Source organism: Cyrtonyx montezumae, unplaced genomic scaffold (assembly GCF_038088225.1).
Source record: "Cyrtonyx montezumae isolate F1298 unplaced genomic scaffold, pur_monq_1.0 scaffold_61, whole genome shotgun sequence".
NCBI classification, from domain to species: domain Eukaryota; kingdom Metazoa; phylum Chordata; class Aves; order Galliformes; family Odontophoridae; genus Cyrtonyx; species Cyrtonyx montezumae.
This window is the reverse complement of record NW_027072069.1, coordinates 582312-608609: the sequence shown is the minus strand read 5'-3', so window position 1 is coordinate 608609 and position 26298 is coordinate 582312. Positions and strand designations below refer to the sequence as shown.

The following is a 26298-nucleotide window of genomic DNA, read 5'->3' as shown; positions in this document are numbered from 1 at the left end:
TCAAATTAGATGTCCTACACCAGCTGGGGACCATTTGCAGCCAACAGCAGATGAGGAAACAAACCACAGGTAAAGAAAGGGACTAAAAGATTTTAAAAGGCAGCTATGGAAGGGACATGGGTCTGAAATCAGGCAGGAGGGAGTCAAAGCTACGCAGTACAGAATTCCTGAAGTCCTGGGATGTGGCTAACACTACTGAAAAGGCTGTGCCCTGCCTCCTTCTCCTATTTCTGCTACTTTAGCTTGTCCTTTTGCTGCAGCCAGACCTAAACCACAGCAGTGCTCTTCCCTCCTACACAGCACTCAGAAGTGGTTTTCAGGGCTACAAGGAGGAGGCACTGATGCTTCCTGGGGAAGGAGGCAACACGCTGCTCGACCCTGTGGGCCAAGCCCACCCCACAGCTCATCACAAATCCCATACCTGCCCCAAGCAATGAGTTCTGTCAGCAAAATCCATTTCTTGTCGCATCTGTCCCTCATACGTCGCACGGGCCCTGCAGGTGGGTGTAGTCAAGAAACCACAGGCCAGAGTTAAGTAGTTATTAGCGTTTTAAGGCAAGAGAAGGGATGGAACAAGCAGAAACAGAGCTTTAACCTATCAGGCTCCTCGGTCCCACGGGGCCTCTCTTGACGAGGCCTTACCTGGCTCCTGAGGGGCGGCCCTACGAGACCCACACGGCCCCTTCCAGGTGCTCCACGAAGCGTTACCTCCATCCTTCCTTCCACACGGCCTTCACCAGAGCCACGGAGGTGCCCGCGGGAAGGAGGCGTGGGCCGGAGCGAAGCCGCAGCTTGCCCAGCTCAGCTGACTGCAATTAGGGCGGCCTCTTTCATTATCTCAGCGGAGTAACGGTCGGCCCGGCCGGGGGCAGCCGCCGCTCGGCCACTCCTTCCGCTGTGTGCGCACCTCACCTGAGCCCCGCCGGGCGCCGCGCATGCGCACAGCTCCCCCCCAACGTGCGCTCACCTGCGCTCCGCGTCCCCTCCACCGCCTGAGCTCAATAGAGAGTAAGGAGGGGGTAGGGGGGAGAGGAGGAAGCAGCGCATGCGCCGCTGCGCCCCTCGCGCCGCTCGCCCTCCCCTCAGCCTATGGGTGTCTCCCCCCCGCGCGCGCCCGCGGCAACCACCTCCTCGGCGCGTGCCCGCGCGTGCGCGCGGCGGAGTCGCGAGACTGGCTGCGGGCGGCCACGTAGCGCTGCGGCGGCGGCGGAGGGGAGCGCTGAGCCGGAGTCCGAGCGGGAGCCGCGTCCGCTGGCGGAGCCCGGGCCCGAGCGCTCAGCCCGAGGCGGCGGCCGCTCGGAGCGCCTCGGAGGCGGCTGAGGGGGCCGAGCGGAGGGAGGGAAGGAGGGGAGGGAGGGCCCCGGCCGCCCTGCCCTCCGCCCTCCCGCCTCGCCTCCTCCACCCGCCCTCCGCCGCCTCGCCCGTGCCCCCCTCCTCCCCTCGCCGCCCGGCATGGAAGGCGGCGGGGGCGGCCCTGAGGGGATCGGCCTGGGTGAGTGAGTGTGTGTGAGTGTGTGCGGGCCGCCCGCTCGCTCGCTCGGCCGGGCTCCCCTTCCCCCTTCTCTTAGGCCTGGCGGCAGCGCTAGGCCCGGACCGCGGGTGGGGGGCGGAGGGAGCGGAGCAGAGCCGCCTCAGGGCCCGGTGAGGGGGGGGGGGAGGGGAGGCGGTGCTGGGAGTGGGGGGGTGGGCTGCCACCTGCTGGGAGGGGAGGGGGAGCGAGGGGAGATCGCAGCCCCCGCACCTGGATGCGGCCACCCCCCTCCGCGGCTTTGTGCCTCTTCTCGGGGGTGGTGTGGAGCTGCGGGGCCCTGTGCCCCCTCCTCGCCCGCTGCGTGTGCCCACCCCGCGGCACGGGGCGGTGGTGGGGGAACGTTGTGATTCAACGCGCTCCTTCTGGGCCTGGAGGTGTCAGTGTGCAGGTGAGGAGGTGGCTCCCCGCAGAAGCCCACGCTGCAGTTGTCTAGGTGCAGGCAGGGAGATAACAGATGGTTTTCCTCTTCTTCAGCTGCTTGCTGAGGTGTCTTCCTCTCCTCGCTGCTCTCGGGACATCGGTTGTGCTGTAGGATGTGCGTCCCCGTGTTTGGGGTTTTGGTTTGCGTTTTATCTTTGCAGTTCTGCAAATGTTTTGGTTACAGGTATCGTTAGAGGGAAAAGTAGATTCTTTGAGGTAATGTTTCTCTTTTAGTTTTAATGGTGTTATGTCAGTGTGTTCTGTAGTCATCGCTGAGCTTTGTCATGTGCAGGAGAAGTCATTGGAGCGAAGGAGAGGGAAGTGCTGTATGCACAAAACACGTGAGGAACGTGAGATTTATCTTTTCAGGGGATGGCTGGAGCTGTATTGTTCTGGGAATGGCAATGGGCACATGCTGTGTTGACAGTGGTGGATGTGGTGAAATCCAGAGAACGGCGGTGCGAATGCTGAACGAAGGAGCTGTAGTGTGAGCAGCAGTTTGTGGAGGTGCCCCTTGGTCTGTCACCATGCTGAGCTCAGCTTCACCTGCAGAAGTTGTGCTCTCTTTCTGTTACATTGGCTGGACAACGTGGATGCTGTAGGTGCAGGACTCCATGCAACTTATGGGGCTAAAACATGCCAAAGTTTTAAAATGTCAGATAGAAACTAATATTTTGTGGTTGCAGATGATTTACTTCTTTTATGTGGGGCTGCTGCTGTCGTTGGTACTCCTCTCTGTCTTTCCACATTCTTTCCCTTTTTTTTTTTTTTTTGGCTTTTTAGAGTTGAATCTAGTGCCTGCAGGATGGTTGGTGTACTCTGTGATCTAAGTCCTTGCCCCAGGCAGCCAACACTCAACTGTAGATACTGATAATAAAGTGGAGATACAAACTTGCAGTGTAAATTTATAGTTGAAGGATAGAGATTTTGAAAGCCCTTTCAGAGAGTATGTTTGAATGAGGAGTGCCAAATTGTGAAGGCTTTTTGTTTCTCTAACCAAGCAATTAGTAACAGACAGTAATAGTCTGCCTGAGACTCAAGATTTTATTTATAATACTATCTAGTATTTGGTGAATTTGGTATTCATGGGAACGTCGGCACTTAGTTGCAGTAATAGATCAGATACTTGGTAAGATAAGAAAATATTCTGTGGCTTAGCATTTGTATTACTTTAAAAAGAAACAGACTTATACTTATTTACCTGATCAAAGAGATTTTGTCATTAGACTTACTCTTTCCTCTTGAAGGACTTCATTGATAATACTGTATCTTAATACTGTTACAGAAAACCTTTGGCTGATGTTTTCTGGAACTTTGTTTCTTTAGCAGTTCGGTATGAATGTTTAGGTATAGATGGGAGCTAAATTTCAAGAGCTGTGATGAGGTTCTGCTGCAAGTGCAGGGTACTGGGATGTTGTGGTTTTGCTCTCATTGCTGAAATAATAGAATGTGAAGATTTCAGACTGAGAGGTGCAATTTCATCTAAAGATAAGAAGTTATGTGCTCAAATAACTGTTTATAGGTTGGAAATTATCTAGTGCAGTCCCACCTAGAGCACAAGGTATCCCTGTAGGAGCTGCTTAGGAAGAGTCCTTTGAGTGTGTACTTAAATTAAATCCATATTTTCAGTAAACAAGATCACATCTTCCATTCTCGTTATCACGTGTGTTATTTATCAGTGCCTAATGGAAGAGTGGTGTACCAACAGCATATCTGAGATACGCATATTTACAGTGATTACAAAACTACATGTCATCTGTGACCTATTTCTGTGGCACAATGTAGCATGCCTACAAAGAATAAACTTCTTTCTAACTCCACAAAAAGACAGACGTGATTGGAAGAAAGTGCCAACTGGTTGAGAAGATTGATATGTTCTCCACAGCCTGACGCTGCGGATTATTGTTGTATTAAGATGTTTTATAACCTCCTCTTGGTTGGTTGAATTCCTACAGTACATAACAGCTGATCTTTTAATGTATTCTGCTGTAAAACAGCTCCCTCTCAGCAAGATTCAGATTTTGCCTTCTAATAGGAAGATGGAGCAAATTTTATGAGCACACCATTTATTGAAGCAATGTTCTTCATGTTTATCTGCATCTTTGCTAATTGTCTTTTCAGAATCTCATAGAACAGGGAAGGACAAGACCCCCACAGCAAGCAGAAAAGCTGTGGATTCTTATGTGGAGGTCATCTTATTATCATGCACTTATACCCTTTCAGTATTAATGCAAAGCAGTGTAGCAGATGCTGTCTACAAATTGACATTGCCCTGTAATATTTTGAGTTTCTGAGGAGGTATGGCTGAATTATTTCAGTATTTTCCATAAGGATCTGTAGATTTTAACCTGTTGTTTTCATGGCTCAAAAATCCTAACTTCCAACTATTTCCACTGCAAATACTAAGCTTACAAATTCTAAAAACTCCTCAGTAATTCCTTTGTCGTATCAGAAGTCTAAAGAACTATTATCTGCTAACATGAAAGGATGTTTTGTGTAGAAGCTACAGTTTGATGCCTTTCAGAACATCTTAATAAAAACATGATTTGGCCTTGAAGTTACGAACTGTTGAAACACCCTTAGTGCTATGGGTGAATAAAATCATATGCTCTCTCAGGTCTTTGAAGGATCTTCATTTCGGTATTTTGGAAAGTGGGTGGAATTTGCTTATAGCTCTCAAGTAAAACTGATGGAGGTCTCACAACTAATAGAAGCACAAGAGACAGACTTTCACAGTTCACTCGAAATGTACCTATAACCTAAACTTCCAGTACACGGTTTCCCAATTAGCTTTGCAAATACTTTGTTTTCCAAGTGAATTTAAATTGGTGATTTTTTTTTTTTAATTGCTCCTCCCTCCTGAAAAACAATTGCATGGGGAGTGAAACTCTGGCAGTAAGCTCTGGTGCCAGCAGCTTAAACTCATTAACGCAAGCAGCTTGCATGAGTTTCCTTGACACTTTAAGACACCCTTCCCCGAGGAGGTTTCAGACTCGAGTTTTCACTCAAGAGGAACGTTTTGCTATGCTAAGCAGCTACCAGCACTTATACGCTGCAGTGCTCTCGCTCATATATTTCTAGGTTTTGAAATTTGATTCTTTTCATGGAAAAGTGATTGTAGAAATGTAATATGGAAATAGAGAGCTGGCCTGCTGGAGGGTAGGTCGCCATATCGAGACATCTGAGACAAAACCTGTTCAGCCAATTCCATCCTTTCTCAGGTACTAAATATTACCAAACAGAAAGCTTTTCAGTTGGAACTGTAGAGATATTTGTGGTGCCACTATGCAATCCAGTGGCCTGGTAGGATAGCGTGGAAGTAAATCTTGTGAAGCTTTCCTAATTGATTTTTACAAGTAGAAAGTTTTACAGTTGGAGATTTGTGGACGAGCATCCAGTGATCAATGTGCATTCTTTGATGGGAATTAGGTACACAAAAAGTTGCAAATATTTGAGTTGGAGCACAGCTGAGTTTTGCAGGTGCAGAAACCAGAACTGCTTTTCCCATGACTGTCAAGTCTGATGGAAGTCTGAAAATCTGTTCTGAACTTTAAAGTTCTTTGGAAGACATGGTTATTTAAACTCTGTTAGTCCTAAGGGGATGAAAGGCAATTTATAGAATATTTCTTAATAGTGCTGTGTGAATGCAAATTACATATGGTGACAACTGTGAATTTTGGTGGTAGAGGGCAACTATTTCTAACTGAAAGCCTTGTTGCTGTTAGTGTCTGGTATCCTAATGTGTAGTACGTGCTGGCAGTAATCTTTTTGGGCACTTGCTGAACAGTGTTTATGATTTCTAACTGATGGAGGCCTTGTTAGCAGTATTTATTTTAAAGAAGCTCTCCTTTCTGCTCGTACTTGTGTGGGTTTTCTAGTTCCCTCCTTTCTACTGTACTGTTTCATACAGTGATGGAGCTCTTTCCTTAATTCTTGTACTTTTAAATGATTTTTTTTTCCCTTCTCATAGAAATGGTGGGGTCAGATGTATTGCCATTCCTCTACCTCGAAAGGCTTTCTGACTGTAGTAAGTTCTGTACCTTCCCTGTTAGGTCACACGCTCTGTGCTGAGATTTCACATTTTAGCTGCACGTCGCTTTGAGGGACTTAAGTTGACATGCACTGTGACATCAGTGACATGAAAATACAAGCTGTGATATAGAGATGTGATTTCAGAAGATTTTAGCAGGGACAGAAATGTGTCCTAATACACCTTTATCACCCATGTCATAAAAAAATGTTTGCTGGGGTACTCTAGTTCGCTTTATTGTAACGTGAGTATCTTGAATCATTCATTTCACACTTCCTAACTGCAGGGCAGAATCTATTGGAGTGATATGCCACCCTGATTGCAGTTTAAGAGTCTGAGAAAACTTAGGTGCTGAGTTTAACAGCAGTTTTCACCAAACTACCAGACTGTTTAGTTTCAACACGTACCTTGTTGCACTTTGTTTCTCATTATATCTTTCTAAACTCACTCTGTAGCTTCTGAGCCCATGTTTGGTGTGTCCTCTTCTTGCTCTTTCTTTATTGCAGTGTTTTCTACTGCCTTTTCTAACTTGTTTCCTAAATTGGTCTGTTCTCACCCCAAATATTGTTAGCTGTTGTAAAGGCAGCATCTGTATTGGTGAATCTATAATCACTAGGCCTTGGAACTCATTTTTAAGTGAGAACTTGCACTACCTGAGAGCTGAAGTCATTGGAGAAAAAATCCTGTTTGCTACAGGCTCTTGAGAGAACATTTTTCACGTGTAAATTACAAAGCATCATCCTCAGATTGTTGTTTTGCTTCTGGTTTTCTTACCTTGCTGTTTTATGGACACTGAAAGCCAGATTGCACTTTTAGGGCAAACAGGTGGCTTCAGGAGGCAAAATATTGCAGTGGATGGTAGCGTTCGTGTGAGTACAGAGTGAGGTGGTTCACTGGTCCAGCTGAAAACAAATCACAAGATATGATTATGTTTTGGACTGATTTCCCAAGACGTCTCTCTTTGCAGCCATAAAAATGCCACTGCTGGTGCAGAACGAGAAGAGTGTGCTGTCTCCTTTGGCCATCACACAGACTTAGATCAGATTAAAATAACCAAGTAACTTTGACCTTAACTTGATTATTGTCCTCACTTCACCCAGAAGGAAATTTATCACAGAGAGGAGATAAGGTGTATGTAGCTGAAGGAGGAAGCAGAAGAAAAGCTGGGAACCAAAGCTGCTATATCAGTGGAGGGAGTACTTATGCTTGAGAACTTCACCTGTCAAATGTGAAGCTTGGAATGGAGTGCTCCATGGTGCATTGTGTTTCTATCACACCTTCAGGTATACACTGACTTGCTGAAGGCTTCCTATCTCCATGTCTCACTCTTATAACTTTAGCACTTGATGTCATTTCTGCTTGCAAAGGTAGAGCTTATGCAAGTAGAAGTTTCTGTTCTGCGAGTTTGTTCCCTGGTTAGAATTTATTGAAGGCTGATAAAATTGTTTGTTTCTAAATGTAGTTTGTTAAATAATGTAAATATTTTAAAAACAAGACTGGATGTTTTTCCAAATGTTTACATTGTGCATCTAAAGCAGTGTGCTGTGTTTCAGAAGATTCAGTAGCCCAACACAAGACAGTAATTGGTACCATCAGATACAGTATTGAACAGTTATTCAGAGTTTAGAGGAGCGTTGTGACATTGCACAAGGAGAAACACATACAGTGGAATAGTTTTAGTATTGACTTTTTTTTTTAACCTACACTAGCTTGCCTAAATGTCTCAGCAATCATTCCAGGACAGCAACTCTGGTCGTTGTGCTTGCATGAACATACTTTACTGTATGAACCATGAGGTCAAATAGAGTAGATTTGAGTAGTGTTTGGCAACTCAGTAGTTAAAACACTGCTGGAAGTTATAAAATGAGAATTCTGCAGGTGAATGCTGATGTATTATTGTGGACAGTTTGGAAGGAGGAGATAATAAGAAAAAGTCCATGTAAGGAGAAGCTCCTTGTGATAATTCCCTGTGAGCATGGTACTAACCAGCGAGAGAGAGGTACTGGTGGAACAAACACTCCCAGTTGTGCAGCTGCTGGGGGCGAGGTTTTACCAATCTGTTCCCAGTTTCTCAGTTAAAATTTCATAGTCTGTCAAGAGCATAGAATCGTGGAATGACCTGGGCTGGAAAGGACCTCAAAGATCATTTATTTTCAACCCCCTTGCCATGGGCAGGGTTGCCATCTACTAGAGCAAGCTGCCCAGAGCCACATCCAGCCTTGCCTTGAGTGCCTGTAGGGATGGGGCATCCATAACCTCTCTGGACAAAAAAACAGGATTTCAGTCTTAACTGTAAGTACATTTCAGTGGTGTGAGAAGAACAAACTTTAGAGAAATCAAATTCATGCTTCCCCAAAGATTTTGCTGTCAAAACCTTTATTCCCCATCACATACCTCTTTCTGTCAAGTTCTGAAAGATTTAGCAGATTTTTGGTGGGCTGGTAGACTGCAAGTGGGTCTTTTTTTTTTTTTTAATAGATCTAGATTAAACAGAGATTCTGTAATGTGTGTATTGCAGTATCATGCTCTCAGCTCAGGTGGAATCATTATGAACATTCCATGGGAAGATAAATGACCCAGGGTGCTCCTGTTCTGTGCTGGGATGTGCAGTACAGAAGGACAAGCAAAAAATGTGTGAGCAAACAGCAGTGTTACTGAACCTGTCTGTGAGCTTTCTTGTCCTTGGTACAGAGCAGCTCCATTTACAATGGATGGTCTTCACTCTGCATGTTGCAGATGTCTCTAGGGCTTGCTAAGCTACGAGTTGCATCTGTTCTGGGTTTAATTCTGAATGCAGGTATCCCTTAAGGTTTATTATTACTTACTGAGTTATTGCTGTTAGTTTAAACAGGATTATTCCTCTGGAATAAATGTCCAGATGGAAGTTATACTTGTCAACTTGACATTGCAGACACACAGTTTACTATTTTTTTCTTAAGCTCTCTCCACTGATCTCTATCTATACATTGAAAGACAGCATATCTACCACCACTTCTGTCACTCCTCACCCTCTGGGAGAAAAAAATGTTAACTTTGGGAAACAAAAGTACAGATCTTAAAGATAGATTTTCCTTTTTGACTTCGTATGCCAGTCTGTGTAGCCTGTGTTGTCAGTGCAATTATTTGCAGTCTTTGTTGGTGTTGTTTAATAAGTAATATCATCACTTCGCATCTATGAAAATAAATGAACAGTTTAAAACGTTAGCGGAGTTTTTATTAGTTTTCAAGATATGCAAACAGATAAGGAGGAAGGCAGAGTTTCTGAAGCAGAAAGGAATCCTGCCACTGAACAAGAAGAAAACCAGGCCAAAAACAGAGTGATTTGGAACAAAGGACAGACTAATGGCTGAAACAATTGCCTTTCAGTATCATGGCAGTTCTGGGGGATTTGGGCACATACTTTGAGGAATATACGCATTCAATAGGACAGATAATCTTTCCATAATTACAGTTATTACAGAAAAGTGATTAGCGTGAAAGGGTAGGTGGGTATGTGTGAATGACTACGGTTAAGTAACGACCTGGTTTTGTTTTTATCTTGCTTTCTATTTTTTGCATCGAAAGAAATAAAACTGGTCAGAATAGATTTGAATACGAGGAAGTTCCTAACCATAAGCATTTCACTTTGATATATTAATGATAGCAGGAAGTGCTATGACTTTTAATTTTAATGCAGATGGTGCTTTACCAGAATATCTTTCAGGACAGTTTTGCCTAGAAAAGGAACAATGTTAAGATGCACGGCTGTTTATCTAAAAGTCATTCCTTCCCCACAGAAAGCCTTCAGCTTTTGGCAAATCTGAGGGATTATAATGCTGCTGAGTTCTGAAGTGGCAAACTCTTCAACTGTTTTCTGTGGAGATTATGCTTGAAAATATTCTAGAGTCACAGCCCTGAAAATCGGTGGTTGGAAACCTTTTGTCCTCCAAAGCAGATTTCAAGATACAGCCCAAGAATTCATCTTAAGAAACAGAAAAATGCTGGAGGTTTTTTTTATCCTTGCTGTTGTGTTTTAGCTGTGGGATATTATATAAGGCATTTTCCTCGAATTGGAAATTCGCTCTGCCTCTTTTTTTTTTCCCCATTAGGCTGTTAAATATTTAGAGGCAAAAAGACAGCTTCATACAGTGAAAATATGTTGCCTGCTGAGTTAGCGAGATACCTATCATAGATTATTTTAGGAACAGTCAGGAAAAAGAAAACAAAAAGTGGGAGATGAGACTGTTTGGATGTTGTACTTCATCTCTGCCTTTCATATACCATCCTGCCAAGCATACTTGTGCCCAACCTCTGCTTGGAGAGCTGGGCAGTATTTACTCACTCTCCAGTCTTTTGTTTCCTTGCCAAGACTCCCTGCAATATTTCCAGTTACTGCCAGCACTGCTGTGTTTTGTTGGATTTTTTTGTTTTTAATGATGTCTCAACAGCTCTAATGTCATCAAAATACAAGCCATGGTGCTGCACACGTTTTGTGTCTTGACTTAACATACAAGTTGATGGGAAAATCTGCTTCAAGTGCTTTCTGAGCCTGTGGTGAAAAGAAGAGAGTTAGGATTTTTGTTTTCACAGTACAGTCCCAGCAATTCCTTTGTGAACGCTGCTTCCAGATACTCTCTCTCCACCTTAAACTATATATCCCAAAGTGCAAAATTATCATTCTGATACAGCAGAAAGGATTGCTCATCTCTGCTTTCCTCTGTAGCTTTTACTAAGCGTTGAACCTATTGATGGGTGCCATCTCTTAGGTGAGTATTACGGCGAAATAGACGGTTGCATTTTTTCTTTTATTCTGAAGTTAGATGAGCCAAGGCAGGCTCGAGTCCATCTCCTTGCAGTGTAAAAACTGTGGCAGTGTGCTGTCTTGAGATACTTTACAAGTTAAGAGCGTCCTTCCATTCTTTTTGCATATAAAGCAGCTGAGATACACAAGAAAGGAGCGATTGTGCGACGATGTAAATAATTCCCTCTTGTCCTATAGCCCTGATTACCCTCTGCTGACACGATGTAACTTGTACCAGATGTGTTTTACCATTAACTGAGAATTGCTGTGCCTGTGCGCTGCTCTGTTTCGTGCACCTGTTCTTCAAACTGTATTGCAACTCGTTTTCCATGTGCTCTGAGATTTTGCTGATGTACTGAAATGTGCGTGGAGCGTTTTACTCAAAGCCTTTACTTCAGCATTGCATCCGTAGTCGTTTCTTCTTAATGTGCTCCTCAGAATTCACAGAAAGAAACTCATTGCACAAAGATCTCACAAAGCAGAGCTGAAGTGAGAAGGTGTTAACATTCTGTTACTTGTACAAATTATGCTGCAGAACTTTGTGTTGGGTGGTACACCATTAAAGCTGTGTCCAGTAAACGAAGATTGCATTTTGCTGATGCATCTTCTTGTATCTCTGTCTTGTTGTCTGATGGAATTCGTGACATTAAATTGATTAATGGGTAACACTGATTAGTACAAATATTTACAGAAGCTAAGCAAAAAATCACCTCCAGTTTACCTCCACATTTACACTTACCTTTCAAACTAAACACAATTAATGCTGTCTTAATGTAACCCTAATACATTTTCTATACCCAAATGAGGTCATTAGTGGGTGTGAAAGTGTTTTACTTCCAATTCTGCTATTTTGAAAGGGTTGAGCCATCCTGCTGTATTCTGAATTGGCCCTTTCTAGCTGTCCTAGCTGTTCTTACCTGCTGAGTTCACTTGGACACAGCCTCTGGAAGCAGATTCTCCAGTTTTAGTTAGAAACTTGGCTGGTGGGTGGCCTGTAACGTGTCCCCAGGATGGCATAATGTCAGAGCTGTGTTCATTTAATCCCCCTAACCTGCTGTCACTACTTTAAACCTGCTCCAAGTATGGTTTCTTCAACAAATCCCTGACTAGTTTGGAATTGGCACGTTATCTTATAAAATATAAATTATTTATCTTATACATATGATTGTTTCAGTGCTTTTAAACTGCGTGCAATGCTGGCTGTCCTGGGGCTGCAATGGAGCTGCTGGATTGTAGCTTCCAACCAAAGGACGTCCACAGTCTTTAATGCCTTCAGGTTGTTAATTGGATTTTTATTTTTCAAAGGAATTTTCTGGCCCTTGGGAATCTGGGAAGAGTGGGGAAACCTGCAGATGTTAACTAAGTAATAATGCAGTGCCATCTTTGCATGTATCCACATCACCCCATGTGCCCGCTGTACTTCTCCTAGGCTTGCCATCTCCAGCAAAATAAGTTAGACCAATGTCTGCCAGTTTTCAGATGTGATACTGAAAACTTGGTGGGCAGCAGTGAAACTGGTTTTTAAGAGGAGTGTGGGTCGTTGTTGGTTGTGGGGTGCCCCAAAGAGTGTTTCCATCCCTCTTCTGGGAGCCAGTCCAGGCAGAAAGGATGAGCAGTTAAGTGTACATCTGTGGAGCTGGCAGCCTGTTTATGATCTCAGGCAAACAGCTGTAGGCCACGCAGGGGTCAGGAGCTTCCAGGGAGCCTTGATATGCAAGAATGACTGTGCTACCACTTTACTTACCAGCAAGGGTGGATAAGCAGTATTTTTCTTTACATCGGTGTCTGCCTTTGGTGGATGCCTGCCAGCATGCAAATCACACAACCTGGATGCACGTTGGACTAAAATCTGAGATATCCAGACTTCCAAGTTGGCCGCTTTCAGAGTCCTCCCTCCTCCCCAAAGGATATGTAATTTAAATTCATTAACCCCTCAGGATACTGAACTTGGTCTGTGCTGATTTCAAGGCATCAACTGAGTCAAAATTGAGGCAGGCGACTGTATTCACGTTGTTATAAACTGTTCTATTTTCAGTCCAGAGAGCACGAAGAAATGTGTTTTTCTTCAGAAGCAGCAAAAGTGTTATGTGAAGTGTTAGTCCCACATGCACATGCTTCCTCCACCTACGTGTGTGTTTGTGCTTTTTTTCTGGGTGTGAGCTTTGTTATCCGTAGACTTGCAAATGTTTCTTATATGGTCTTCAATGACTAAATAGTGCATGAACATCCTGAGTTCGTTCTGTGCTCAGAACGGTTATTCCTTGGTTTTGTGATAGGACTCCAAAAACCAACTTTGAAGCTCTGGATCCTGTTTACATTTTCATCAGAACATTTAACTGCTCCCATTTATAGTATGGCTGAAATTCATTCAGTGAGCCCAAGCTGTTCAGCAGCTTTGAAAAATAAATAGATTCACTGTATAAGATTTCTTACATTTGGGATCAGAAAAAAAAAAGCTTCCATTGTAAGATTTTTTTCATGGTGTTTCAACCACTGCCCCTCAGAACTGTCAGCCACCCAATAGTGCATTGTTTGTGTTTGATGCATGGGGAGGACTTTGCTTTAGCAGCTGTTTGACTGCAAAATAATTTTGTTCGAAAGTTGTGGGTCCCTTGAGGGTTGCAAGCGGTGCACGGAAAGCGAAAGTGGGTTACCGTGCCTGCAGAGTGAAGTGGGTTTGAGAGCTGGCAGTTTTGATAACTCAGAATGTGTGCTTTTTTAAAAACTGGTTTTTGAAGTGGTAATGTGTATAATACAAAGTGGTATTGAATGTCCTGTAAATGGGCACAGATGAAATGATGGCAGAGAGAATATTTCAGCATTCAGTGACGGGGGGAAGGAGGGTGAAGGTAAAGCTTCCTTCTCGTGATGGGATTTTGCTTTTTCTGGCTGGGTAGCAGCAGAATCCTGGTTGCCTTCCTGAAATGCTTGTGCATTTGTGAGAAGTAATTAATGTGCTGAGGAAGTAATCAGGTGCATTTTTCTATGCAGCGTAGTGATTTTTGGAGGGGCAGCTGAATAATTTATTTAATGTTGTCAAAGAAAAGCTGTACTATGGATCGCATCATGCCCGCTGCTTTTAAGTGCTTATCCTGGGTATAGGATTGTTAACTCTGGCTTGCCATCAGAGCCAGCTTATTTGGTTATTTACTAGTATTTCCATCCGAACATTACTTGTGATCACAAGCCAATGTTAACAGCCCCATCTCCACGTATTTCCTGGCCCCGCTGGGGCTTGGCTCTCGTCCTCTTCCCTCTCACCTCTGGAGCTGGGAAGCTGCAACTGGGACCTGGGATGGGGAGAGCACGCAGGAGCAGACCCCGCTGCTGTGGTGCTTGTGAGCCTGCAGGGTTCTCGTTGAGTGCATTTGGAAATACTGCCAACTGTTCAAGAATCTGTTTAACTAACTGCAGGCTTGTAATCAAGCGGCTGCTTGTTGGTAAGTCACTTTCCCTAGTGTGTTATTTCACAGAGATTAGGGCAAGGTTCAGTCTTTTTTATTATTCAAACAACTGAGACCATGGGTAGGTTTATTTCCTGTTCAGTTAAATTCATTTTGAAGGGGGAAATTTCGACTGAAGCAGTAAGCTTGAAACTGCAATATATAAAAAATGGTGTCAAAACGTGTTTGGAAGGAAGTCACTGCATTTGGTGTGTGGAGAGTAACTCAGACTGAAGTGGAAGGAAATTTATCTTAAAAATCCATGTCTGTATTACTGCTTCAGTTTGGTTGTTTTTCATTATTGCACCAAGAATAGTAATAAAAATCAGAGTATGAGTCTGTAAGTCTGAATGTTTTATTCCTATCTGCTGTGTTTGTGTGGGGTTTCTAACCTGAAACTCAATGAGATTTTCAGACCCTGATGGTAAGTCCAGTTTTCTTCACGCTTGGAGAAGGTCCTTAAAAGAAAGCATAAGCTATCATCTCATCATGGGATCTCTCTCAGGCTCTCCTTCATTAACCTCCTCTGCACTCTGTAGTTGCAAGTCCTATTTGCATGAGTAGCTCAGATGTGTTCCTAACTTGATCCACACAACCAAAATCTTGGCTTGGTATTGTAAATACTGTGCTACTAAAATGTAATTGTCCTGGTAAAAAAATAAATGAGAGCTTGATTACTTGTATTCATTAGGGATCACGTGATAACTTTTGCAAGAGGAAGTAATAGTGTCCTGGTCAAATTCCAACTTGGATAATGCAACTGAAATTTAGATGGACAAATGTAATATCACTTGGCTACTGCAGTGAGGAATAAATAGCTGGGGGAAGGGAGAATGAGACAAAAGAATAAGATATCTTAAATCAAGAGGCTGTGAGGGATTTCTGAGGTGGAAACAAATAGGGGACACGCTGTTCTTAACCTGAGTCAGTGCTGCCAGTTGAAAATATTTCCATTGAAATTCTTCATGCATATCTACGCTAATGGAATGTTGTTAGGTTTAAAAACTTAATCTGCCCACTTTCTGGGTGAGAATGGGCTCTGTGGTGGAGGTTTTGATGGAGAAGAGGTGTTTCTGTGTAGGTGTACACCTCACTTGATGAAGAGGCATGTGGGAGGAGTAGTGCATTGTGTCGGGACCATCAGTGCTCCAAAGTGTCCAGGGCAGAAAGAGATCAGCATATTGACTCAGCTTTGGGGCAGTGGTAGTGATGTTTGGCAGGTGGAGAGTATTCATCTGGAAGTGAATGATGTGCCTTGATTTCAGTTCCTCGCAAGTCTAATACTAGCTCTGGCCCACATCAAGGTGCATGTGTTTGTACCCAATTCCCACTTGTGTTTGAGATAATCTGCCCACAGCAGATACAGCTCATAGATGGTATAATCTGGGTTTTACTTCAGTCGTACAAACTCAAAAGAATTTGGTGAATATTTTAGTGATATTTTTTTAATTGACCTTATTTTCTCTGTTGTCTTTTATAGATAAAATGTTCAACAGTTCGTTGGCAACTTTCTTCAGAAGAATAATTACTACTGCTCTGCTCTTGCCATAATATCAGAGTTCTGTGACCTACACATCCATGCTAAACATCAGCAGAGAATCCTGTTTTGTTCCTTCTGTGTAGATGGAACAGACATCGGTCATGAGAACCCGTCCTGATTTAAAGCTGCTTGCTTGGTTTTCTGGGATTAAAGGTCCTTAATGAATCAGGCCCCCCCAGATGAGTCAAACAGCCAATTCTTGCCAACAGTTGGTTGAAAACTGTGCCGTGCATGTAGCAGGTATGGCGCAAGAGGACAGTCGCCGTGGTCAAGTGCCACCCACATTTTATCATGGTGCCAGCCAGGAACTCGATCTGTCCACCAAAGTATACAAGAGAGAGTCAGGAAGTCCTTACCCAGTGTTGGTGGACAGCAAAATGAGCAAACCACATCTCCATGAGAGAGAGGAGCAGCCGTATTTCAGGGAGAACAGATCAGTAGGAGAAGTCCGGGCTGTGAAAGAAGATAGAGAAAACTCTGACGACTCTGAGGAGGAGGAAGAGGAGGAAGATGAAGTGACTTACAAAAGGGAGCAGATTATAGTAGAGGTAAACCTTAACAACCAAACATTAAATGTATCAAAAGGGGAGAAGGGTGTCCCCTCCCAGTCCAAAGAGACTGCTGTTCTTAAGACCAGCAGTGAGGAAGAGGAGGGTGACAGTGGGGAAGAGGCCACTGAAGACAGTAATGATTATGAGGAAAATGAGAGGCAGAAGAAAAAAGAGAAAAGAGTGGAAAAAGTTAGTGTTGCACAAAGGAGAACAAGGAGAGCTGCATCTGCTGCAGCAGCCACAACTTCCCCATCACCCAGAACTACAAGGGGTCGTAGAAAGAGTGTGGAGCCCCCCAAGCGTAAGAAGAAAGCTGCAAAGGAGCCCAAGGCACCTGTGCAGAAATCAAAGTGTGAAGAGAAGGAGACTTTAACCTGTGAGAAGTGCCCCAGGGTGTTTAACACACGCTGGTACCTGGAGAAGCACATGAACGTCACTCACAGGCGCATGCAGATCTGCGACAAATGTGGGAAGAAATTTGTTCTAGAAAGTGAGCTGTCCCTTCACCAGCAAACAGACTGTGAAAAAAATATCCAGGTAGGTTTGCTCACCTGCTTGCCAGATTTCCATACCTTCTGTCGTGCCCTGGATACAGCTAGCGGACACTTCAGAGGGGGAAATCTTTTGTGCAGACCAGGTTCTGACCAAGGCCTTGTCTCTACCTATCAACACTTGGTGTCTTCCAAAAGAAGTAAATTGTAGGGAACAAAGTGTGCAAGTGTCTGATTTAGCAGAGTTACTCTAGTATTTAACTGTACGTTGGGAAAAACGCAGAGCCACTTTTAACAGATGTCAAACTCCAGAGTAACTGGCCTGGAAACAAGTGCATTTGACAGGGTAGAGTCAACTTCTTCAGGTGCTGAGCACCTGCACCTAGCACTAGCTTTAAAGTTTTGTTGTCCTGAAACTAAGTTGTATAGTATGTCCAGCAAAGGTTTCAGGGGGGAAATATGATAACATATAAGTGGTATTATAAGCAGAAAATTTTATAAGACTGGAGAGGCAAGCAGGTGAGAAAGAAACTAGTGAAGTCAGGATTTGGAGTTGTGTCAAAATGTAATTTTCTTAAATCCTATGAGATAACCATATACAGGTAACTTACAGCATTGCATATAGTTCATGTATTCACTGGGAAATGTATGAATTCAGTGACTAAATCATGAGCCTGCCCTTTTCTCGATGCAAGTAAATCTTACTGATAATAAAAGATGTCTGGTCTTACTCACCAGAAGATTTGCAGCTTGTAATTTTATACAACAATGGAAGCATGTGTTGTAACAGAACCGTTTTAAGGCTGTGGAAGGAGTTTTAGTTTCTTATTCATCTGTGGTTTGTATTTTGCTCATAGGCTTCTATGTTCTCATATAACTAGGGGCAATGTTGTTTTATCTGGCGATTTGAACGTGCTTTTTTTGCCTTGTTAAACTTGGCGTGGTGCTGCCTAGTTGAAATGCCACTGCCAGGGTAAAACAGCTTGGGTTCAGTTTCTGTGCAGCTGAAATGTCTTGAGTTTGTAGGGCAGTAAGTTTGTTTGTTTGTTTTTGTCTGTCCTATGAGTTTTACCAGAAACGTTTTTAGTTTGTTTACTTGCTTAAATGCTAAACTGAATTGTTATTCAATTCCCACTGTGTGGGAGAGGGTTGAAACATTTGTTGGCGATTTCTCTTTGCTGTACAACTCAAATGCTGATCTATATAACGCTATGCTGTTTTTCCTTATGTTTCAGCTCATAGGAGGAAGACTGAAGGAAGGAATGTAATATAATGAGTCTTGAGCATAGTTAGTAAAGTGCATAGATAATTTCAGCACGTGCGTTGAATTTTTGGAATAAATTGTTCTAGAATTTTGTGTGGCAGAGAGCACTTAAGTTTCAGGAATATTCTGTCATCCAGATGGCTCATTCACAGCATAAAAACTTTTGACTTTAAACAATAATTCATGAGTAGTTTGGATGTGTACTATAGAGTAGAGAAGCATCCATGCAACCATGGACTTCTGAGGGGTTACGTTCCTTTATCCAAAGGAATAGAAAATGAAGTTGTAGAAATTGTTTTACATCCAGTACCAGAAGAATCAGGTCCTGGAAGCTTCCCAGGTATTCCTGGTGGCAGAGGCACTGCTGGACACCTTCAAGTTTTTCCTATAAGTATACATTCAGCAATTATTTTTATTAGGGTTAACATTTGGAATGTGTTTCACAGCTGCCTGATAATTTGTTTGTATTACCCTTGGCAAAAGGAGTAAAGGGATGTGAAAGTGTTACATTAATGCAGGGTTTAATATGTCAAGGGAGATACAATTATCTAAACACAAATGGCTGCATCATGTAAGAGATGATTGAACTGATAAGTATGACTGACTATTCTCTATATTTTTCATCTAAGTGATGGAATATGTCTGTTTTTCCAGATAATTTCTGTTTCTATCCTTTCAAAATTAGCACCTTCACAGAATTTTCACTGTCACCTTAGAGTCTATGTAGTAGATTTTAATGTTAGTGATCTGAATTGCTTGCTTCCGATCATCAGTGAAATTGTAGTTTGACAGCTTCAAGGACTCACTATCCTTAAAGGATTTTTCATCATTTCATAGCATTGCTTTGCTCTCTAGGGTCCCGTTCCACCCTGTGTTCTCCCCCCAGCTCCCCTGCAGTGCAGTTTGTTCCTGACATGCCACCAAGTAGGTACTTTCCGAGGTAAAGGATCTCCTTGCAGTCAGCATGGTGAGTGGTGTACCAGATTTTCCAGGCCTGCAGAGATTCAAGTGGAAGCAGCATTACTTGCTTATGCAGAGAAGAAACAGCTTAAGCTGACAGAAGGCAATAATATTTGTTAGTTCTTCAGTGCAGAGCATACAGCTTCTCCAACTTTGGGGGAGAAGGGTAATTGATGTACTGGAAACCCCAAACACCCCAACAGTGATCAAAACCAACAGTCTACCTTCCCTCTTCACTTGAAAGATGAAAGTGACTCGGTATCCTCATATGTATGGCTGCTGTCAAGTTTGAAAACTCAGATTATTATGGAATTTTCAGAATTGTGCAAGGATTTTTATGAAGTCTTTAGCAAGAAGCGTTGGGAAGAAAACATATATAAAAGCCTGTTCATCCTGCTCATCACTGATTTAATGGATGTTTCACAGCAGTTATGGGAAGAGATTTAAAATCTTGTTTTCATCTAGTCCTTTTAGACCTTCACTGCTACTGAGGTATCAAAGAGTTAGAATGTAAAACGTGGCAATGACAACTTGCTGTACCACCTGTGTGCCAAGTTCTTTGCATGATCAATAGTTGCAAGGTGTCTTCTGCACAGAGCTACAAGAGTGAGGGTGCTTTGAGTAGTTCAAGGGTTAGTAGATCTGCAATCTCAGGAGTAACAGTGCTCCTAAAGCCAGGCTAGATGGACAGAAAGGCTTAACAGCTGGATGGTGATAGGCTCCTTCACACTTGTTGGCTTCTTCCCATGCTGGGGTTTAGATTCCCAGCAGCATCAGAGCCAGTAAAGTTGTAGTCTCTGTGTTAGGACTCACAGCTTTGTTCCCTGGAGGCTGCATCTAGCTGTGTGTGTGTGTTTTGGAAATAAGCACAGTGGCTGTCATCCTCTTTGGCTAGCACCGAAATGCAGTGTCATAACACCCTCTCTAATCCTGCTTAATTAAAATTGCAGGTTTCTCTTAGTGCATTTGTTTCAACTACGAAAACAGTGAAAGTATTCTGCAGGGCAGTCTGAGACAGTACATTTTGCCTTCTTTTGGGTTTCCTTTTGCAATGCGAGAGGAAGACACACGGCTTAACTCTGCAAGGATGAATCTTTCTAATGTAAACTTCCTTGTATTTATCCTATTCATTCAGTGTGTTTCCTGTAATAAGTCATTCAAGAAACTGTGGTCCCTCCATGAGCATATCAAGATTGTCCATGGATACGCAGAAAAGAAATTCTCTTGTGAGATTTGTGAAAAGAAGTTCTACACCATGGCCCATGTGCGGAAACATATGGTTGGTGAGTTAGTGATCAGTGCTTCTGTTGTTTCTACCCTAAAATGTATCTTTGTGGTGTGTTGTTTTGGGGTGACAAAAAATAAGGCAAATTTGATTGTCTGGGCATTATCCATAGCTAAAAGGTCAAGTCTGTAATAATGACAACAATCAAAATATGCATGTGTATGTAACATACATATACATACTTATAAGCTGCATAATATTAATCATCTTCCTGCTCAATGCTGGAGAAGAAATGTGATTCAGGAGCTGTTAGCATTTTAGTGACCATCTGTAATGTACTGTTGTGTTGCAGCACACACAAAGGACATGCCTTTTACATGTGAAACCTGTGGGAAATCATTCAAACGCAGTATGTCTCTCAAGGTACATTCCCTACAGCATTCTGGAGAGAAGCCTTTCAGATGTGAGGTGAGCCCGTAACTATGAGTATGTTTAGAAGTGGTAGCTAAAGACACAAGATTAATAATGCTGTCAGTAGGGTAAATAGATGAAAATAGACTGACTTGTAAGCAAGGTGCAATTTCACAAGAATTTGGGGAAATTTATTCTCCATTTGGAGAGCACAGGCAGAGTACATCTAACAGCAATTCAAGCTGAGAGGTTTGCTTTTAAGGTTGGCTGTCATGGTTTTCTCAATGAGTACAAACTCCAACAGGATTTGAACACCAGTTTTCCCTCAGTGTTCATAGTAAAGCAGTAGAGTAGAGCGATGTAAATTATTGTACTCCTGCTCGTCCTGCCCACTAACCTGAAAAAGAGGTAGCAACAATGAAAATAAATTGCAGATCAGTTTTTACTAGTGAGGAAAAACTCTGGGCATCACTGCAAACAATTACCTCCTGGGGACATAAGACTGTACTCTACATTAGTATTTCTGAAACCATGTGTGTGTTGGAAGCAGGGTGGATCTCAATAATGCATTCATGCGCATTTGTGATCTGTAGTCTTATGCCTGCCCCCAGAAAGGAGGTCTGTATGGGACAGACTTAGCCAGTCATATGTCTAGTGCAGATAATGTCTCGATCATGTGATGGGGATGCTTGTGGATATCACATGATGGAGGCAGGCCCTGGTGCAGAGCACTTCCTGCTTCCAGGTCAGGTCCAGTGCCTTGCCTCGTCCACCAAGTGGAGAAAAACTCCAGTAGCCTGTGAAGTAGTAATGGCAGTGCTGCAGCCACATGGACTTGGTGAAAAAAAAAACCTCATGCCTGATAAATAATGGCTGGAAAATCAGTCTTTCTGAAACACAAGCCTTAGTGTGCTGCATGTGATTTTGCTGTGTGAGCAGAGTCCTCTAGCGGAGGCATGCTGTAGTTCAACAGCTAGAGCTGGCAAAGCTGCAGGATCTCCGACTGGTACATTCAGTGAACAGAAGCACTTTTCTGTTGCCATAACTGTGCCATAACTATGTCTCTCCCAGAGTTTTACCAACAGCTATGTCAAATAAAGGCTGCCGTTGTTCCATCTCATTGCTAAGACTACTATGGCAGCAGACCTTTTAGTACAGGCCAGACTCTTCTGTTAAGTAACTTCAGTCCTGCATTTGCAGGATGTGGAGGTCTGTGTTTGTGCTAGTTCATAAATTCTTCCCTCCTTTACTTAGTACATTTGAGTGCTATCCTATGATTACCTTGCTTCCTGATGAGTGATGCCTGAGTATCATGGTTGCTGTTCCCCTGTTGCAGAACTGCGATGAGAGGTTTCAGTACAAGTATCAGCTGCGTTCCCACATGAGCATCCACATTGGGCACAAACAGTTCATGTGCCAGTGGTGTGGCAAAGACTTCAACATGAAACAGTACTTCGATGAGCACATGAAGACACACACTGGTAAGAGCTTATCAAGGGAAAGCAGAGGTACCTGCAGTACAGAAACATTCCTACTCTTTTGCCTGTAGTCCCTCCCTTGGAACTTGGGATCAAAGCTGTTATCCAACACAGAAAATCAGAAGGGAGAGGTGAATAGGATAACTTACTGTTAAATTAGAAGAACTGTTTATAGTCCTGTGATTCACTACTGGGGGAACTGAGGGGTTAGACCTCACAGAAGATTTTCTTGGGCCACCACAATCCAAAGGTGAGAGAGGATATCATAAAGACTTGGGGTTTCTGTGAAACAGCTGTCTGTTTGCTGAAGGTAGCAGTCAGAATAGCTTTTGTAGTATGCAGTTTGTATAAGCATTCTGAAATAAGTATTAGCAAGTGTTCAGTGTCTAACCAACTGCCATATCCGTGTTTGGCAGGAGAGAAGCCCTTTATCTGTGAAATCTGTGGGAAAAGCTTCACCAGCCGCCCAAACATGAAGAGACATCGCCGAACTCACACAGGGGAGAAGCCCTACCCATGTGATGTGTGTGGCCTGCGATTTCGCTTCTCCAACATGCTCAAGGCACACAAGGAGAAGTGCTTCCGTGTTACCAGCCCCGTTAACGTGTCATCTGCTGTCCAGATCCCACTGTCCACATCTTCTCCTGCCACCACAGTTCCTGCTGTAGCGAACACACCCACCACCCCAACCCCACCAATCAACCTGAACCCAGTGAGCACACTTCCTCCACGCCCCATTCCCCATCCGTATTCACATCTTCACCTACATCCTCATCCTCACCATCCACATCATCTTCCAGTCCCCCCTGTTCCCCATTTACCCCCTCCTCCAGCTCTTTTTAAGAGTGAGCCTTTAAATCACAGGGGTCAGAGTGAGGACAGCTTTTTGCGACACCTGGCAGAAAAAAACAGTTCAGCACAGCACCACTAACATCTTTGCTTCCTGCCAGCTATTTTCCCATTTTATGCACATGGAAACGTGCTCTCATGGAAGTGCAGAGGGTTAGCTGATGAGGACTTTTGTCTCTCTCTTAGCCCAGCAGATGGTCCTGATTTTTCCTTTGAATCAGTTAGCAAACAAGGAAATCCTGTTTTGGATCAGCAGTGCTCATTTGAACCTGGGAACCAACAGGACTTAACCCCAATTTGCTTGTGTTTTCCTGGTGACTTTTATAAATTTCGGATACTGAGACTTGTGGAATTTTATAATTTCATATCAGCTGATGAGGTATGCTTGCTTTTATATCCTGGACTTCTCCTCAAAGAGGAGACAGGCCTGGTTTTCTTTGTACTAATCGGAAAGGCTGTGAGATTAATACAGAGCATTAATTGTATCACTGTGTATTGTAATGGATTCTTTTCAGCTTTTGGTGCTGGCTATGGAGTGAGCCAGCCACGTATCACGGTATATTTGAGCATTATAAAGAAAGACAAAAATTTCTTGTTTGTGTAGCTCTCCTAACACACTCTTTATTTTACTACAGAAATTATTTTAGAGTTTTTTGTATAGACCTATTTAGTAGTCAGTTTCTAAAACGAAATGTATTTCAATAAGCGGTGTAATTTTTTCAGTGTAGCTGGACCTATGTTGTATAATAGATAAATTTTTATAATCATCAAAATGTGATTCTTAAAAGATGCATATAGCTTCTATAGTTAAAGTTATTCTTACAAACGTACAACTTAAAACAACAAAAAGGTGCTTCAGAGAAGAAAGGAATCCAAGAGGTCTCTGGAAAGGTTGCCTCAAAAGTGGTGTTGATTTCAGAACTTTATGTAATTTATTTTAGTACGTTGGTGCGTCTTTGTTTTGTTTTGTTTTTCTACTTTAAGTTTCCCTTTCCACAGTTTCTGTTAAGAGCTTATGGAGGACATTGAGATCCTGTATTCTCCCTCCTCAGGTTTCATTTAGTTCAACTGGAGTCAGCTATGAAATGGACTGGAGTGGAAGTATCTCAAGTCAGCCAAGCATCTTTATGCAGGAAAGCCAGTTGTAATGGCTTTTCATGGTATGATTTTAAGCTGGGGATTCTATCAGGTGCTGCTCTTCAGATTGCTTTTTGGAATTCCTGAAGTTAGGAGAGGGTAATCAAGTGAAATCGTAAATGCTGTGTTTCTGACTGGTTGATTGTAAGAGTGAGAAGAGAAGTTTGGATGAGACAATGGTGTTTCAGTTGCATTGTTAAGAAAACGCTGACAGCAGTGTATGTGCCATGGGAAGCTCTATCCCATAGATACATGCATAAAATCATGGGATGATTTCTAGGAATTGTAGTCATATGTTTGGCAAATCTAAAATCTACAGTCGTAGGATAGGGAGCTTTGAATTGTAGGCATGACACTGTTCTGTAATACTGGATGGCAATGAGGAGGAAATGACAAGTAGTGCAGGGATGGTGGGCTGGAATGCCAAATGTGTGTTTTAACTGTCAAGTAGCTATTAATTTTTCAGGTTTGTATTTCTCTTCAACTAAAACTAAGTATAGCAGCATTATGCAGTCTAGTAAACTGTTGCCACCTTCAGTGAAGACAGATGTTCAAGGCAACGTACTCTTAAGTTCTCATTTCTTTAAAATTTATACTCTTCTGAGCTGCTTTTTAAATTAAATCCCACCAAACTGTAGATCCAGAGATCCTCTCTAGGCAGATGTCTAACTTACCATTCTGCTCACTAATGAAGTGGGGTTTTGTGGCTGATGGGATTATGTTTTTTCAGTCATCAAGATAGCAGAAATGGTGGAAATTCTTCCTGTCACTTCATCAAAGTTAATGCTTTTAAGCACTGTGTTTTGAAACACTATGTCCTCTGTCTGATGGGAATTAGTTCCTTGATGTTTTTCACGGTTTTCTACCATCTAATCATGATTCTTTTTTTTATTCATAACATGCATAGCAAACTGTAGGAACCAGGAAGGGCAATTTTGGCCCAACAAACCTATTCATTTCCAACTGATCTGAAACCCCTTCCAGCATTTCTGAAAAATAAAACAATGTGTTTTCTAAATGTTTTCTCTACGATATTTATATACACTCTCTTCTAGGCAAAAAAAAAAAAAAAAAAAGCCAGTAACAAAAGTGAATTTACACTCATGATGACAACTGTTGTATTTTCTGTGGCTGGTCTGCCCCAGAGGTTTCTATGCATTCCATGTCACGTTTGCACCCTCCATTTCTGTTGTGCCACTATTTTACGGTCAGGCCCATTATTAAATGATTTTTAAATGCTAAGAATCAATTGTATTCCGTTTTTGCAAAGTGATCTTCTTCTCAATAAATTTTCCACATTAGGCTGCTGTTCAGAATTCTGACATTTGGAACACTTTTTTTCCCCTCCCCTATTGTTTAGTTCCTAGCAGTGATACCCACCTTCTGTTTTCTTCCAAGAAATAACGAACATAGGAATTCCTTTCTGTGGAAGAAGATTAAACTTTCTAACCAGTTTCACAGTCGTAGTGTCAGCAGGTTCTCCTAATTGTCTGGGACTAACATAGTGAAAGCTGACAGACTGGTCGAGGGGTGTTGCAATGTGATGTTTTAGAAAGTACATCTTTTACTGAAAAAGGAAAGTGGGCGTTACAAAAGTTGGGCAATTAAAGAGCACGGTTTGCTGATGCTTTTCACTCCTGCTTAAATTTGCATAAGCATGCACACCTACAGAATTTGTGCAACATTAAGGAATGTATTCAAGTGCATTTACTACTTTTTTGCATATGTTAACGAGCTGAGAATAATATTTTGTATTAGCTTTATTACATTTGGTTTGTGTTACTGAAGCACTTGCTTCAAGAAAAGCAAAGACAAGTTACAGCAACTTTAGGTTTGATTTGAACGTTTTTGGAAAGGGAGACTAACTTCTCCATAATTTTTTCCAAAGCATCCTACAGCCTGAGACAAACTTCTACTAAATTTTTGAGATTGCGTTTTAAGGGGAAGAATTAAACAGAATTAATTGCAGTCGGGGGGTGGGCAGTTTAAAGGGCACTATCTTCTCTAAAGGAGTTTAAGCTGCTAGTCCTGCAGGCAGCACTGTATTCTCTACTGAGGGTATTAGCTGTGTGGGCTTGTTTATTCAGTGCATTATCTCAGGCTAATTTACCTTCCTAGATGAAGGTGTGGTGATTATCCGTTTTGTATTGACTTGCCTGTCTGAGTTATTGGCTCTTGTATTTACACA

General features: G+C 42.7%; 2 protein-coding genes across 2 annotated transcripts in view; both read left to right on the top strand.

The window, feature by feature from the left end:
- Positions 1-1225: 1225 nt before the first annotated feature.
- On the top strand, positions 1226-25451 carry ZNF652 (zinc finger protein 652). Its single transcript, XM_065749979.1, has 6 exons — positions 1226-1492; positions 15685-16832; positions 20146-20293; positions 20588-20703; positions 21983-22127; positions 22541-25451. Exons 2-6 carry the CDS (start codon positions 15924-15926, stop codon positions 23053-23055), a joined length of 1833 nt encoding a protein of 610 aa, XP_065606051.1. The 5' UTR covers positions 1226-1492; positions 15685-15923; the 3' UTR covers positions 23056-25451.
- The window catches only part of GNGT2 (G protein subunit gamma transducin 2), a 45868-nt gene continuing 21795 nt past the window's right edge, over positions 2226-26298 (top strand). The window contains exon 1 of the mRNA XM_065750004.1: positions 2226-2237. The gene's annotated coding sequence lies outside the window, so the exon portion shown is untranslated. The remainder of the gene's footprint in view (positions 2238-26298) is intronic.

What these genes read in the sequence shown, in the direction of transcription:
- ZNF652 (XM_065749979.1), top strand. Translation starts at nt 15,924, where the DNA reads ATGAGTCAAACAGCCAATTCTTGCCAACAGTTGGTTGAAAACTGTGCC. An exon ending in ACTGTGAAAAAAATATCCAG is followed by an intron (nt 16,833 to 20,145) that starts GTAGGTTTGCTC and finishes CTATTCATTCAG; the next exon opens with TGTGTTTCCTGTAATAAGTC. An exon ending in GCACATGAAGACACACACTG is followed by an intron (nt 22,128 to 22,540) that starts GTAAGAGCTTAT and finishes CGTGTTTGGCAG; the next exon opens with GAGAGAAGCCCTTTATCTGT.